General features: G+C 45.4%; 1 protein-coding gene across 1 annotated transcript in view; it reads right to left on the reverse strand.

The window, feature by feature from the left end:
• The window catches only part of KMO (kynurenine 3-monooxygenase), a 164082-nt gene that overhangs the window by 25064 nt on the left and 121303 nt on the right, over positions 1-17715 (reverse strand). The window contains exons 10-12 of the mRNA XM_075596841.1: positions 6157-6304; positions 2009-2063; positions 1784-1866 (exon numbers count right to left, since the gene is read on the reverse strand). Of these exons, the coding sequence (XP_075452956.1) occupies positions 1784-1866; positions 2009-2063; positions 6157-6304 (286 nt within the window). The remainder of the gene's footprint in view (positions 1-1783; positions 1867-2008; positions 2064-6156; positions 6305-17715) is intronic.

Genomic DNA, 17715 nt, shown 5'->3' on the forward strand with positions numbered 1-17715 from the left:
TAAACGCTAAGGTAATGAAGGGGTTAACCACCAGTACCCCGTTGTTGGTGGTAGAGGAGGAGGGTGAAGGTAGTAGTGGCCCCTCTTGGGTGTTTAGGCCTCCCAGGTGGGTAGCGGGAGGGGTTAGCCCCTTAATTACCATAACGATTACTACCCACTAAGGTAATTAAGGGGTTACTGGCTAGTAGCTAGTGTTTTAATGTAAATGTTGGTGTCACTGAAGAGGAGGACGAGGACGAGGATGAGAACGACCTTCATCCTGGAAGGGGCAAGTACTACTTTTATTTACTATAGTGTGGCTGGCTATTGATTGCTTTTGAACCAGAAAAAGCGCTATTAGTCAGATCTTAGCCATTATTGTGTGTGTGGGGTAGGGATGGGGGTGTTGGGGGTAGAGGGCATGGGCACTAAGGTACGCATTGATTTTTAATGTGGCTATCTGTGCCCCCATTGAAGGCATAGATAATCACAATGACAATCAATGGATTTAATGGCTGGTGGGTTTTTTTTAAAATTGTAAATTGTAGTTTATTGTAATGTGCATTAACTGTATAATTGAATGGACAAAAGTGCTATTAGCCATATTTGGCTAATAGGGCTAGTGCCCATTCTTGTGTGTGGTGTTGGTGGTAGAGGGGGTGGGTGAAGGGGGTAGTTGCACCAGGGTGGGTGGTTAAGCCTTCCGATTCGGTAGCAGGAGGGTTAAACCCCTTCATTACCATTGTGGTAGTAACAGCTAAGGTAATGAAGGGATTAACTCCTCATGCAACCCTCCAGGGAGGCCTAACTACCCACACTTGGGAAACTACAACCTTCACCCACCCCCTCCACCACCAACAAACCGGGTATTACTGCTTAACTCTTTCATTACCTTAGTGGTTGCGCACTAAGGTAATGAAGCACTGCTGCTTTTATTACATAAAATTGAAGCAGGGGTTCCCCGGACCTGAAATTAAAGGGGTTCCGGTCCGGAGATCCCCTGCTTCAATCCTAAATAGTCAAAATAAATGATACTCCATCTGAAAGAAATACCTACAACGATCCTAAATACCTCACAAAAGGTTAACCTTATTGCTGAAACATTCAAAGGACATTGTCTCTTTAGAACAACAGCATATCATAAGAAATTTGGAAATCATAATATCTAACACGGAATTAAACCTCTGATTAAGAGACCTGGTATTTAGGTTAAGGGCTGAAATTATGGATACAGGGCAGGAAAACATAAAGAAACATACTTTGTTTTTTTTGTTTTTTTTTAAACTCCTTTGTTTTGGAACAATCCGAATTTATATTAAATATAGATAGTTTAGAAGGTGTTTGGCCAGATATACAGTATGATTAAAAAAACTGTACTAAAGTTCAGATGTTTTACATGTGTATTTTATTATGATTATTTTAATTAATTGTTCTTTTTTCATTTAAATGTTCTGCCTTTGATCACAACCTGCAGCTTATGCGCCATAGATTTCTTCTGTTTTCCATATAATATATTCTGAATACTGTGATATTCTATGCCAACATTTCAATTGAATGCTCAGGAAATCTGTATATTAATTAACTGTGTCTTCACCATTGCTGATGCATACAGTATTTCAACTTTTGCATTTTTTTCATTCAAACTAATTTGAAAAAAAGAAGAGCTTTATCTCAGTTTATTAAATAAAGCTCAAAGAGTTAGATTTAAGAGAAAGTGAATTGAGAAATAGAAAAAATAAAGTTATAAAAGAGGCAATATTCAAATTTTTCAGAATATTTTTATTGCAACTTTACTGTACTGTACCTCTTTGTAATTGTACATCGCCAAGTCTGAGATTGCATGAGCGTCTATTACTCTGAGCCTAGAAAACTCAGGAACACAGATTCCTAAAAGTGATAGATGTTTGTTAATAAAAGTATATAATCCATTTCTCTCAAAATTACAGGGAGATTTATTTTTGAAAAAAAGAGTATATTTTTCTAGAAGTTTACTGTAGGTTAAAACTATTAGAATACCAATAAGGCTTACCAAAGTCATGGTACTGGTCCATTATTTCAGAAAAAAGAAGGCAGTCTTCAAAACCCTGTAGAAATATTAAACATGTGTATTAGTTGTTAACAAAATACCAATAATTCTGAAATATAATATAGTGTTTAACTAATACATAATGTAAAGAACATTTTCATCTACAATAGTTGCTTACATGCTTATCATTTCTCCGAGAGGTGGATGTATGAAAAAAAATAGAATAACATATGATAATAAACACAATACATCCTCAATCTTGTTAAAATCCAAATAAATAAAAATGCAATCTATAAAAGCTTTTCCTCTTTTAAACCCTAAATCTCAGCTCCCAAAGTAGTCCTCCTCAGACTTCAGCAAAAATGTTTCCTCTCCAACTTGGAAGCGCAGACATTGGGAAGAAGAAAAATAAAAATATAGTGTCATATTTTAGTGAAAAATGTGAAAAATAAAAATTCTAATATGTTGCACTTACATTTACAAAGTGTTTCTTGGGTGCTTTCATGGGATATACAAGAAAATACAGAAACATAGTGCAGAAATTCAAGACTTAAAAAAGTTCAATCTATTCTATTTATTGCACTCACAAAGGTAAAAATAAAATGTGCTCTTAGAAATGTCAGGATATTTTGCTCAGTCTATTCTGACATCCTCCGTGGGGCTTAGATGCTAATACAGTACACTATACTAGCCTTTACATAACTTCCGATCTAGCAGATCCCACAGCAAGTCCTTACCCAATGCGTTTCATGTGTCACCTCTATGATGAAGTCTAAAGAACAAAGCAAGTTGGGCGAGAACTTGCTGTGGAATTGGAAAAACTGGAAGTGACCTCACGGCTACAGAGTGAGATATGAAAGCAGTGTTTCCACTTACCGGAAAATGTTCCAACTTTTGGGAAATTTTACCCGTGATCGGGATTATTTTTCAAACTACGGGAAATCGAGAAATTTGGAACATTGACAAAAAAATAACAAAACATGAGCGCTTCTGCATACAGTGCAGAGGGACCATAAAGAGATGGAAGAGAAGTCAAAGCGACCCATAACTAGCTCCACTTCTGAGCTCCTATGGACCAGCTAACCCAAGGCAGCACATGATACAGTGAGTATACACTTTGCTTGGAGCTCCACTTGGTGCTGGCTGTGGAGACTGCAGAGCAAGGTAGTAGGGACAATAACCCCACTGCCTTGCCTTTCCCCCATCACCCCCTTTTCCACCTGACTGACCGCCTTTTCCCTCTCTCATCCCCTAGTCTCCCATCACTCTCTTGTCAACCACTTTCTCTAAGTCATCCCTTTTCCCCCCTTTGTTACTTGCCTTCTAATGCCCCAAGTCATTCCCTTGCCCCCCACATCTCAACTACCCCCACGTCTCCCCAACTGCCCGCCTCCCCATGTTTCATCTGCTCTACCTCCTCCCCATGTGTCACCCCCTCTTCCATTTTCCCCATGTGTAACCCCATTTTCCCTTTCACTCCCATTTGGGCTCTATGTCAGGTTATACTCAGTATCAGTCTATAGTGCCATCATTATACTCCACTTTATATACTGACATGGAGTATAACATGTTGGTACTATAGACTGACACAGAGTACTGTATGTAGCCAGGCGGCACTACACACTGACTCGGAGTGTAACGTCAACAGTAAAGTTACAGGCCCTGTTATGTGGTGCCAGTATCCCAGCGGCCATGTTTAAATTCTCCCGTGTCATGGTCCACGTTATCAAGGGATTTAAACCAAGCAGAGGGATACCAGTACCACATAACTGGGCCTGTAACTCAAGAAGCAGGGGATCCCTGGAACTGAAATCAATGTGGTTCAGCTGTGGAGACACCCTGCTACAATACTGTAATATTAAAATAAAACAAAAGCAGCTTCATTACCTTAGCGGCTTAACCACCCACCCTGGAGAAACTACACCCTTCACTCAATTTTCATGGCAATGCAATGTGGATGTTGTTTGCTGCAGGTTATTTTGTTTTGCAGGTGGCATATTGACTGGCATAGTAGCAACTCATGCCCATAGGGATGGGTGAGCCACTGTGCCAATTAATTAGTAGAGGATGTGGGGGTAGGTGCCCATGGGCGGGTGGTTAGGTCTCCTGGTGGGTAGCGGGAGGGGGGTTAACAACCACTAAGGTGATTAAGGGGTTAGTGGCCAGTTATTTTTTTTTTGGTGCCCACTGAAGAAGAGGAAGATCAGGAGGATGAGGATGGCCTTCACCCTGGAAGGGGTAAGTAGAACTTTAATTTTCTATATGCTGGCTGGTTAATGTTTCGGTTATGTTTTATGTTTTTAATGGGCAAATTAGCTATTATCCAGATAGGGATAATAGAAATTTTGCCCATTACTGTACTGTATGTGTTGGAGGGGATGGGGGGTGGGTGGCTGAAATGAATGCGGTTCCGCTCTGGAGACACCCTGCTACAATATAGTAATATTAAAATAAAATAAAACCCCCGTGATCACCTGTTAGTGGTACGCAGGTAGAGTGACTGAGTCAGTCTCTCTCTTACTGTGCATCTCTTACAGACAGCTGGAACCTGGTAGGATTCACACAGCACAAGTCCCATTCAAACACAGGAACCTCCGCTGTGTCAATCCAATGGGACATTACAGCTGCTGCAGCCCTCCTCGCGAGGTTTTTGATCGGAATCTCAACATTTTTCCTGAGAAATGGTCAAATACCGGTGGCTGCAGTTGTACATGGAGTACTATCTGACTATACACAGAATATAACCAGACTGTATTGGTGCAATTGCAGGACACCTCTGCAGCACACAGTGCTTATGGTGGCCATAGATTGTTCTGGCAGCATACAGGCATACTGTACCCCGCATTAACGTACGCAATGGGACCGGAGCATGTATGTAAAGTGAAAATGTAATTAAAGTGAAGCACTACCTTTTTCCACTTATCGATGCATGTCCTGTACTGCAATCGTTATATACGTGCATAACTGATGTAAATAATGCATGTGTAACAGGCTCTATAGCCTTCCCGCTTGCGCACAGCTTCGGTACAGGTAGGGAGACAGTATTGCTGTTCAGGACGTGCTGACAGGCGCATGCGTGAGCTGCCGTTTGCCTATTGGGCGATATGTACTTACTCGTGAGTGTACTTAAAGTGAGTGTACTTAAAGCGGGGTATGCCTGTATTTAGTTCTCCATCACAAAATCAAAATGCCCTACAGCCCTGTGGCTGGCTACACCCCTAGATATATTTACTAAATATTACCATGATGAGATGGGGCTAGTACAGTAGTTGCATGCCACTCACTTTAAGTTAGCCAGCTCATATTGGTAAGGTAATGCTGAAGTACTCTGTAACTTCAGAACAAACACAGAAAGAAGGGAATCACACACAGAGGCACCTCCTGGCCTCCTACAAATTAAAACTGCTGTTAAATCTACTTCTCATTGCGGTTTAAACACGTTTTTAGACAGGGAAATTTGACCTGGAAATTTGATCTCTTGAACCAGAAAAAAAACCCAGGAAATGTACAGAAGGGTCCGGACCATGAAATTAGAAATTTGAAAGTGGAAACACTGCACCAAAGTCATACGGAGGCTGCAAGAATACATCGGGAAAGATATCCCCACATTTCTAAGAGCAAAATGTATTTTTAACCTTTGTGAGTGCAATAAATAGAAAAGATTTTAATTTCTTAAGTCTTGAATTGCTGTACTGTTTTTTTCTCTTCTCTGTTTCACTTTACAAAGCTGAAAACAATGTGAAATAGATGTATATCACATTAAAACACCGGAAGATTGATTTAAAATTAACATTTTCTAAATGTGAGTGCACTTTTCCTTTTTTTGTTTTTCTTCTTCCCCATGTCTGTGCTTCCAAGTTGGAGAGAGAGCAAATTAATAAAGAAGGTGATACCTGGAGAAAGAATTTGAAAAATAAACCGTATCCTGCTGTGGATTTTCAAATGTTTCTCATTTGGGGTAGCAGCTGTGATTTCATTCCTCTTGCAAACATATACAAAGGTACCCATCAAATCATATTTTCAATTAAATGGTAACATGAAACAAGACATGGTACTCCTGTTCAATGCTGCTCTATTAAATTCACACAACACTATAACAATTAGATACTTTAGTAATAAAAACACAAACATTGTATTTAAGGGCAACTCACAGCATTCATGCCTTGTCCATAGAAGGGCACAACTGCATGGGCTGCATCACCCATTAGAACACATTTAGAGTCTAGGCAAAATGAAGAGCACTTTATTGAAATCATGGCCTGTGCTGGCAGCAGAAAGAAGTCTTCTTTTAATTTGCACCTTAAAGAAAATGAAAAAAAAATGTGTTGTTTGTATTCCAACTATGACAGCAATTGGATTATATCATAAAAAAAATCAATTTTACACAGGCTAAAACCGATACAGTGCAGAATTTAGTAATCATTTTGAAGTTAATAAAGATTGGCAAATACTGAAAAGGAATCTAATGATTTGTACTCTCACTCAAAAATTCAGCTGAACATAAAATAATGAAAGCTGTATATTTTATGAATGTAAGTATATGCTTCCATTGTTACATAGTTACATAGTAGATGAGATTGAAAAAAGACATACATCCATCAAGTTCAACCTATGCTAAATTTAGACAACAGATACTTTATCCTACAGTATATCCGTACTTACATTATATTGATCCCGAGAAAGGCAAACAAAAAACCCCAGTGAAATATTATCCAATGATATCTCATAAAGGGAAAAATAAATTCCTTCCCGACTCCAAGAATTGGCAATCAGATTACTCCCTGGATCAACATCCTTCCATGTTTACTTATTAGGCATATCCCTCTATACATTTCCATTCAAAAAAAGATGTCCAACCTTTTCTGAACATATCTATTATATCTGGCAACACAGTCTCCATGGGTAATGAATTCAACATTTTAACTGCCCTTACTGTAAAGAACCCTTTTCTTTGTTGCTGGTGAAATCTCCTTTCCTCCAAACTTAAGGGATGACCCTGTGTCCTTTGTATTGGCCTTGGGATGAATAATTCTTTTGAAAGCTCCTTGTATTGTCCCCGAATATATTTGTATATAGTTATCATATCCCCTCTTAGATACCTATTTTCTAATGTAAACAAATCTAATTTCGCTAGCCTCTCCTCATAAATTAGTTTAGCCATCCCCTTTATTAATTTGGTGGCTCTTCTCTGCACTCTCCAAAGTTCATAATGTCTTTTCAAAGGAGTGGTGCCCAAAATTGTACTCCATATTCAAGGTGTGGTCTTACTAATGCTTTATAAAGGGACATAATTATGTTTATTTTCCTTCCATCCATTGCCCGTTTAATGCAAGATAACATTTTTGCCTTTGCAGCTACTGCATGACTTTGGGCACTATTGCTAAGCCTGCTGTCTACAAGTACTCCTAAATCCTTCTGTGATGTAAGGGGGTAACCAGGCTCACAAATAAAGGTTAAGCCTGGTTGGTTACCTCTGATCCATGTATTGGGGTTCAAGAGTGTCTGCTCTTGAGCCTAACCGTTGTATATGCTTAAACTGTAATTGTGCGACAATAAAGAATTTTTAAGTTTTTGCCTTTCCAGGAGTGCCAGCAAGCAGGGATTGCTAGGGTATGAGTTTCAAGGAGGGGTTTGCGGAGAAAGTGTTGTCAGAATGTGTCTAGGTAGTCTGGGTCCAGAGTTGCTGGATATCCCCAAATGTACCCAGGAATCAGGCCTGATTCCCAGATACATATAGGCACATTGTCCTGGCAATATCTCCCCTTGAAAACACTTGCACCACTCACCGCTAGGGTTCCCTGCTTAAGCACAGCCCAGAAAGAAAAAGGGGGACATAGGGATGCAAAGTGTCCATGTAACTATGAGGGGTCGCTAGGTTAAAGGGGATACCCAATTAATGCCAAGGTAAAATATATTTAAAACCAGAGACAGAACATGAGACACAGACAGAGCTCAGTGCTACATCCATTAACACAAATACACGGTATAGTGCCTATCTATATATATACAGTTAGGTCCGGAAATAATTGGACACGACACAATTTTCATCATTTTGGCTCTGTACGCCACCACAATGGATTTGAAATGAATCAACCGAGATGCAATAGAAGTGCAGACTTCCAGCTTTAATTCAAGGGGTTGAACAAAAATATCGTATGAAACATTTAGGAATTGCAACCATTTTCATACACAGTCCCCTAATTTCAGGGGCTAAAATGTAATTGGACAAATGAACACAATCCTAAATAAAATGTTCATTTTTAATACTTTGTCGAGAATCCTTTGCAGGCAATGACTGCTTGAAGTCTGGAACGCATGGACATCACCAAACGCTGGTTTCATCCTTTGTGATGCTTTGCCAGGCCTTTACTGCAGCTGTCTTCAGTTGTTTGTTCGTGGGTCTTTCTGCCTTAAGTTTTGTCTTCAGCAAGTGAAATGCATGCTCGATCGGGTTGAGATCAGGTGATTGACTCAGCCATTGCAGAATATTCCACTTCTTTGCCTTAAAAAACTCCTGGGTTGGTTTCGCAGTATGTTTTGGGTTATTGGCCATCTGTAAAGTAATGCGCCGTCCAATCAACTTCGCTGAATTTGGCTGATTCTGAGCAGACAATATAACCCTATACACTTCAGAATTCATCTGGCTGCTTCTGTCTTCTGTCACATCATCAATAAACACTAGTGACCCCGTGCCATTGTAAGCCATGCATGCCCATGCCATCACACTGCCTCCACCGTGTTTTACAGATGATGTGGTATGCTTCCGATCATGAGCCATTCCAAGCCTTCTCCATACTGTTTTCTTCCCATCATTCTGGTACAGGTTGATCTTAGTTTCATCTGTCCAAAGAGTGCTGTTCCCGAACTGGGCTGGGTTTTTTAGATACTGTTTGGCAAAGTCTAATCTGGCCTTTCTATTCTTGAGGCTTATGAATGGTTTGCACCTTGTGGTGAACCCTCTGTATTTGCTCTCGTGAAGTCTTCTCTTTATGGTAGACTTGGATAATGATATACCTACCTCCTGGAGAGTGTTCTTCTCTTGGCTGGATGTTGTGAAGGGGTTTTTCTTTACCATGGAAAGGATCCTACGATCATCCACCACTGTTGTCTTCCATGGACGTCCAGGCCTTTTTGTATTGCAGAGCTCACCAGTGCGTTCTTTTTTTCTCAGAATGTACCAAACTGTTGATTTGGACACTCCTAATGTTCCTGCTATCTCTCTGATGGATTATCTTTTTTTTGCAGCCTAAGGATGACCTGTTTCACTTGCATTGAGAGCTCCTTTGACCGCATGTTGTGGGTTCACAGCAGCAGCTTCCAAATGCGAATGCCACACCTGGAATCAACTCCAGAACTTTTACCTGCCTAATTGATGATGAAATAACGAAGGAATAGCCCACACCTGTCAATGAAACAGCTTTTGAGTCAATTGTCCAATTACTTTTGGTCCCTTAAAAAGAGGGGGCTTCATATTAAAGAGATGTAATTCCTAAACCCTTCCTCCAATTTGGATGTGAATACCCTCAAATTAAAGCGGATAGACTGCACTTTAAGCCCATATTCCTTATTTAACTGTAACTTGAATTTATTTTGGTACACAGCCGAAATAACAAAACTTGTATCAGTGTCCAATTATTTCCGGACCTAACTGTATATACATATAGATATCTTTTGAATAAAATGGTCTTTTAGTTTAACTCTTTGGCCAAAGTGTCGTAAGCCCTTGAGCCCCTCCAAGGCAGACCACGTCTCAAGGGTCCTAACACTAATATAAATTCTTAATAGCCTGTACATTACCAGGAAGAATGATTTATAATAAATCTGTCAAAATTAGTTGTCTGATTGAAGCTCTTATTAACCTGTATAATACCAGGAAAAGCACACTGTATTAGATTTGCCGCAATAAAACTGCATGCAATTTCCCATGAGTGTGGAAGGTGAAATGGAGTGAGCTTTAACCATTTAAAAGTGGGAGGGGGTTAGCTTCAAACCTGGGAAGGAGGAGCCATCCTCCAAGGGAACTTGCATGCAGTTTGATTGCGACAAATCTAATACAGAGTGCTTTTCCTGGTATTATACAGGTTAATAAGAGCTTCAATCAGACTTAGAACTATGCACCTAATTTTGACTGATTTATTATAAATCATTCTCCCTGGTAATGTACAGGTTATTAAGAATTTATATTAGTGTTAGGACCCTTGAGACGTGATCTGCCTTGGAGGGGCTCAAGGGCTTAAGACACTTTGGCCAAAGAGTTAAACTAAAAGACCATTTTATTCAAAAGATATATATATATATATATATATATATATATATATATATATATATATATATATATATTTATATATATATAAATATATATATATATATATATATATATACAGTGTTTGACAAATCACCCAAAAATCTACTCGCCCAACCAAAAAATCTACTCGCCACCTAGTCCTGCCCCCAACCCCTCTCCTAGTCCCGCCCCCAACCCTAGTCCCGCCCCCAACCCCGCTTTAAAATAAAATATATAAATAAAATACATTTAATAAATTCCTAGTCAGAACAACATGCGTTTTTGACATAAATGTATTTATTGTATTACATTATACTACAATTAGTCCTTGTTACGTGTGTGTGTGTGTGTGCTTAAATGTCGGATCTAGAAATAAAAGCCTGGTGTGAATGACTAGTTTCCTGAACCCCTTAACCAGTGTCTGGACATCCCCACTTCACAATATCTAAAGCAGCAATCCCGCCTGGGATCTTTCCTGATCCGCAGTCCCTCAATGTCCAGGTACCCTCATTCCCGCAATGTTATACATTGGAGGGGATGTGTTCCCTACCTGTCTTCTAGGTTAGGGGGGGTTCCGATGTCTTCCGTGTGAAGCTTGAGTCAGATCTGGAAGAAAGCAGTATAGGTTATTTCGGTGAAGTATAGGGCAAGTAAGATATATAGGGTAAATAAGAGATCCAGAGTGTGGGAGAGAGAGAGAGAGAGAGAGAGTGGGGGGGGAGAGAGAGAGAGTGTGGGGGGGAGAGAAAGAGAGTGTGGGGGGGGAGAGAGAGAGAGTGTGGGGGGGAAGAGAGAGAGAGAGTGTGGGAGAGAGAGAGAGAGTGAGTCGGGGAGAGAGAGAGTGTGGGGGGAGAGAGAGAGTGAGAGAGAGTGAGTGGTGGGAAGAGAGAGAGTGAGTAGGGGGAAAAGAGTGTGGGGGGGAGAGAGAGAGTGTGGGGGGGAGAGAGAGAGAGTGTGGGGGGAAGAGAGAGAGAGTGTGGGGGGAAGAGAGAGATAGAGAGTGTGGGGGGAAGAGAGAGAGAGTGTGGGGGGAAGAGAGAGAGTGTGGGGGGAAGAGAGAGAGAGAGTGGGGGGGGAGAGGGAGAGAGAGTGTGGGCGGGAGAGGGAGAGAGAGTGTGGGGGAGGGAGAGGGAGAGAGAGTGTGGGGGGGAGAGGGAGAGAGAGTGTGGGGGGGGGGAGAGAGAGAGAGTGTGGGGGGGGAGAGAGAGAGTGATAGTGAGTGGGGGAAAGAGAGTGTGGGGGGGGAGAGGGAGAGAGAGTGTGGGGGGGGAGAGGGAGAGAGAGTGTGGGGGGGAGAGGGAGAGATAGTGTGGGGGGAGAGAGAGAGAGTGTGTGGAGGGGAGGGAGAGAGTGTGGGGGGAGGGAGAGACTGTGGGGGGGGGATGGAGAGAGTGTGGGGGGGGAGAGAGTGTGGGAAGGGAGGGAGAGAGTGTGGGAGGGGAGGGAGAGAGTGTGGGGGGGAGAGAGTGTGGGGGGAGAGAGTGTGGGGGGGAGAGAGTGTGGGGGGGGAGAGTGTGAGGGGAAGGGAGAGAGTGTGGGGGGGAGAGAGAGAGTGGGGGGAGAGAGAGTGTGGGGGGGAGAGAGTGTGTGGGGGAGAGAGAGTGTGGGGGGAGAGAGAGAGTGTGGGGGGGGAGAGAGAGTGTGGAGGGGAGAGAGAGTGTGGGGGGGAAAGAGAGTGTGGGGGAGAGAGAGAGAGAGTGTGTGGGGGAGAGAGAGAGAGTGTGGGGGAGAGAGTGTGGGGGAGAGAGAGAGAGAGTGTGGGGGAGAGAGAGAGAGTGTGTGGGAGGGAGACACAGAGGGGAGAAACGGTGGGTGATACACAGACTGGGGGGGTGACTGACTGGGGGGGGGGGTGACTGACTGGGGGGGGTGACTGACTGGAGGGGGGGTGACTGAGAGTGTGGGGGGGGGGAGAGAGAGAGAGTGTGGGGGGGGGGGAGAGAGAGTGTGGGGGGGAGAGAGAGAGTGAGAGTGAGAGTGAGTGGGGGAAAGAGAGTGTGGGGGGGAGAGGGAGAGAGAGTGTGGGGGGGAGAGGGAGAGAGAGTGTGGGGGGGAAAGAGAGAGATAGTGTGGGGGGAGATAGAGAGAGTGTGTGGAGGGGAGGGAGAGAGTGTGGGGGGGAGGGAGAGACTGTGGGGGGGAGGGAGAGAGTGTGGGGGGAGAGAGTGTGGGAGGGGAGGGAGAGAGTGTGGGGGGGAGAGAGTGTGGGGGAGAGAGTGTGGGGGGGAGAGAGTGTGGGGGGGGAGAGTGTGAGGGGAAGGGAGAGAGTGTGGGGGGGAGAGAGAGTGTGGGGGAAGAGAGAGTGTGGGGGGGAGAGAGTGTGTGGGGGGGAGAGAGAGTGTGGGGGGAGAGAGAGAGTGTGGGGGGGGAGAGAGAGTGTGGAGGGGAGAGAGAGTGTGGGGGGGAAAGAGAGTGTGGGGGAGAGAGAGAGAGAGTGTGGGGGGAGAGAGAGTGTGGGGGAGAGAGAGAGTGTGGGGGAGAGAGAGAGAGAGTGTGGGGGAGAGAGAGAGTGTGGGGGAGAGAGAGAGTGTGGGGGAAAGAGAGAGAGAGAGAGAGAGAGAGTGTGGGGGAGAGAGAGAGAGAGTGTGGGGGAGAGAGAGTGTGGGGGAGAGAGAGAGTGTGTGGGAGGGAGACACAGAGGGGAGAAACGGTGGGTGATACACAGACTGGGGGGGTGACTGACTGGGGGGGTGACTGACTGGGGGGGGTGACTGACTGGAGGGGGGGTGACTGACTGGGGGGGGGGTGACTGACTGGGGGGGGGTGACTGACTTGGGGGGGTGACTGACTGGGGGTTGACTGACTAGGGGGGTGGTGACTGACTGGGGGGGGTGACTGACTGGGGGGGTGACTGACTGGGGGGGTGACTGGGGGGGTGAATGACTGGGGGGGTTACTGATTGGGGGGGGGGGTTACTGATTGGGGGGTTACTGATTGGGGGGGGTATCTCTGGTGTCACACACATACACATACTCCCATACACACATACACATTCATTCACACACACACACACACATTCTCCCACACACACATACACATTCACACACACACACACACACACACACACACACAGGGGAGGAAAGGCCGCGACCAGCACCACGCTCCTCCCCCACCCATCCGCGCCCATCTCCCGCTCATGGGGGGGGCAGGCCGACATCCCCCCCCAATCAGCAGGGTGGGTGGGAAGCACGTGGCAAGGTATCCCCCAGCGGACGCCCCAGGGGACAGTCAGCTTATTCCCCCCCAGCCCGCGGCGGCATGAATCTCGTGGGGCGGGCAGTCCGACACCCCTCCCATCTCATGCGGCGGCTGCGCCGTCATGAAGCTAGCTGGCGCATGGGAGGCACGTAGTGAGGGGTGAGGGCCGAGGCCCCCCCCCCCACACGCCAACTGGGCTGCAGCAGTGATGACCTCCCGCCCCAGGCAGCGATCGGTGGATCGAGGGGAAGGGGACAGGAGCAGGAGGAGGGGACAGGAGGAGGGGAAGGGGACAGGAGCAGGGGACAGGAGGAGGGGAAGGGTACAGGAGGAGGGGAAGGGGACAGGAGCAGGCTACAGGTGGAGGGGAAGGGGACAGGAGCAGGGGACAGGAGAGCTGCCGTGGTGGGGAGTAGGGAGCCATGTGGGGACCAGGGGGATCGCAGGGAAGGAGCAGAGGGGCCGCAGCATGGCGAGTACTTACCCTCCAACAGATGTCCGGGCAGAAAGAATGGCCGCTCATTGGGGGCGGGCTCATATAGAGCCTGGCCGCGTGCCCACAAAGCCTGGGAGCGCGCGCCAATCAGCTGTCAGGTACGGGGAGTTTTTTTTTTTGTTTTTTTTTGCGCGAGCGGGAAAAGTTCAGCGCGAGCAGGGAAATTTAAAAAAAAACACGTGTGCTGCTTGGGCCAATATTTACTTGCCCGGGGGTTAAATCCACACGCCCCGGGCGTGTAAATGTATAGGATTGTTGAACATTGTATATATATATATATAGGCACTGTACCGTGTATCTGTGTTAATGGATGTAGCACAGAGCTCTGTCTGTGTTTCATGTTCTGTCTCTGGTTTTAAATATATATTGCCATGCTCAGTAGCACTCCTCTTTGACACTTATACGCATATATATATATATATATATACAGTATATATATATATGTTGTGGTTATTTTGGGGGTTCAATATGAGCTTATAGGGGTTCTGTATGTAATGCCAAGGTAACTCAGAACCGGTAGAGAGGTTTTGGGGTGCTCCAACCATATATAAGGTTGTGAGGGGATTTTTAAAGTCCAGTCCAAGGCTATTTGATAGTGTGTGGGGAATATAGGCTAGTAGAAAATAAAGTGCAGCTTTCTATTCTATTCCCCATACCCAGAGATTTAGGACATGTAAAAGTATACTTTTATTAACATTGTGTTGGGTATAAAATGTACTGTTGTTCATGGTAAGATGAGCTGTGACTTTCAGAACCAATGTTCTGACAGGACACTGGGCTACCAACTTGGTGCCAGTAAGTCTGTTCAGACATCAGATATGAAAGCCACCAGAGGATGCCTGAGGTGTGAAGACCATTTGGTTAACCGGGAAGAGCTCAAGTACCCACATCCTGGGATGAATGGAGGTCATCTGGACTACCATTTGCCCCACCAGACTTGGAGGAGCCTGACCCAGCAGGTGGCATCTGAATACCAAGGGACTAGGTGGCAAATTTACACATGCCTTGACAGATTCAGAATCCTCAATTGCCCAGCTTCACAAGACTTCACAGGTTTTGCTCTGATTGGTTAGAAGGAAAGTTCTCACACTGTGATTGGCTGTAGTATTTTGTGAATGAACGCCAAAATACTATAAGAAACCTCTCAGCCAAGAGATTCTAAAGCACCAAAACAGCGGCGGGGCTTTTGAATGCGGAAAAAGATGCTCTTGGCACCGGCTTCAATAAAACCAACCCGGAATATTTTCTAAATCCAGCTTTTGGGGACCAGTTCTCAAAAACGAACATAGCGGTCGTGGCTGGGATTTTAAGCCGATTTTAGTTCCAGGATGTTTGGAGCTAAGTCCCGGTCAAGCAAAAACAAGTCCTCAGGAGAGAAGGGAGTGGTGGCATCTGGAATTTCATGCTGATTTGAGTTCCAGGACATTTTGGGCTAAGTCCTGGTCAAAGAAAAACTTGTTTAGAGTGCCATACAGCTAGGAAAGTTTAGTTTTTTTTTACCCCAGTTCCCAAGTAAGCGTGTCTCTTCTTATGTCGTTTGTGTATCAGGAGAAAAGACTGGCAAGGAGTCACACATGCGCATTTCAACATAGCACTCAGTGGGTGGAGGGAAGTGGTGCCACCAAGTATCACAGTTTACTGGACTTGGTGTTTAAAGAACAGTTTCTCCAGAGTTGTCCCACTGAGGTGTGGGATTGAGTCTTTGACTGAAAGCCAGCGACTTGCCACGCTGCAGCCACACTGGCTGATGAGTGTACTACCAGTCGTGCTCTGCCCGCAAAAAGGGATCTGCCAAGAATGGAGTCAGCCTGGCTTGGTCAAAGAACAGTCCACCACACTGGAAGCCAAATCCAGAAGCTGAGGGGGGTACACCCCAGACTGCAGAGTTTAAGCAAGAAAGGAGGTCCTATCAGTGCAACAAAATGGGGAACATTAAGCCTGACTGTCCGGACCGGCCAAAGTCCGGTAATCCCCATCATGGGCAACGTTCTCTTGCTGCGAGTCCAGTCTCCGCTATGCAGCCATATAGCCAGCCCAGCAAGGGACTCAGATGGAGGAATCTACACCTGCATCCAGGGGAACAGTAGTGGAGATGGGGGGGCATCAGATTGAAATGGTCGGGTTGTAATCTAACGATGTCCAGGGAAAGCATTTAAGGCCAGTGACCATTGGTGATTGCCAAGCAGCCAGCTTGCTCGATTCCGGGCCACTATCACCCTGGTACGACCTCATATGGTGAGACCAGAGGATCTGCTCCCAGGTACAGGGATGCAGGTGACCATGTCAGATGAGGGAGCTAAGTCAATCAAGTTTGTCCAGGTCTTTTTCAATTGGGGTGCCGGCCAAGGCATGAGGGAGGTGGGTGTTTTACCTGGGTTGGATACTGATGTGCTCCTCGGTATCAACCTGGGGCATCTTGTTTGTTATTTTGCTAAAGAAGTGGCTCCATTTGAAGCAATTGTAAGGAGCAATAGCAGGGCACTTACATAGGCAGGGAGCCTTTGGTACCTCTGCCACTTGAGGATCCTACCGTCACTGAGGAGACCGACAGGTAAGCCAGACAGAGTCGTGACATTGTACTGACCTACCTACCCATTTACCTGTTACCTGACTGAGGGAAAGTGACCAGAGCTAGGGACACAGTTCAGGGATGCTGTGCAATCCAATCCTAGCTTAGAGGCATGAGACTTCGGGCATCCGAGTCTGCCTCTGAGAGTGGGTCGGCTCGGTTCTTATGGCACCGAGGGTTCTTATATAGAGAGCATTATTCTACTGCTCCAGATAGAGTGTGGACTGGTAGAAGACAGTAAGTGGTACCCAGGGAGTATAGGCAGCAAGTATTGTAGGTATTGCACTCCATACCACTAGCGGGGCATCAGGGGGTCACTCGCATGAGATCCCGGCTGTTGCAGCGTTTCTATTGGCCTGGGGCATCAAAGGCAGTGGCACAGTTTTGCCGTTCCTGTGATGCCTGCCAGCGAGTAGGTAAGGAGGGTGATCTTGTGAAGGTGCCCCTGAACCCACTACCAGTAATAGGGAAACCTTTCCAGAGAGTAGCCATGGACATAGTGAGACCTCTGATGATCGTTAGCTGGTCCAGCAAGCGTTACATACTCACGGTGGTGGATTTTTCCACCAGGTACCCTGAGGCTGTGGCGCTGGTCACCTTGAGGTGAGGGCAGTAGCCAAAGCATTGTTAGTTACTGTATCTTCTTTAGACTAGGATTCCCTAGTGAGATTCTAATTTATCAAGGGTCACAATTCATATCAGAATTGTTACAGTGTCTCTGGGATGCATGCGGTGTGAAGCACCAGTGCACAACCCTTTACCACCTCCAGACAAACGGTCTATGTGAGAGGTTCAATGGTACCCTGAAGCAGATGCTTCAAGCTTTTAAAGAAGCTGAAGGAAAAGACTGGGAGATTCACCTACAGCACTTGATGTTTGCCTACTTAGAGGTACTGCAAGAATATACCTGGTTCTCTCCCTTCAAGCTGTTATATGGTCGCAGGGTACAGGGACCTCTAGACTTATTCCATGAGAGATTGGGAGACCACCAATACTGATTTTTCTGTGTGTCAGTATGTGGTAGATCTCAGGGACTGGTTAGAAATGCTTATGGGGTTGGCACAGGCTAATCTCAGGGAGGCTCAGACCAAGCAGACTTGGTATGACCAAAACGCCTGTAGCAGATCATTCATCGCAGGACAGCAAGTGCTTGTTCTGAAGCC

Source organism: Ascaphus truei, chromosome 4 (genome assembly GCF_040206685.1).
Source record: "Ascaphus truei isolate aAscTru1 chromosome 4, aAscTru1.hap1, whole genome shotgun sequence".
NCBI lineage: Eukaryota > Metazoa > Chordata > Amphibia > Anura > Ascaphidae > Ascaphus > Ascaphus truei.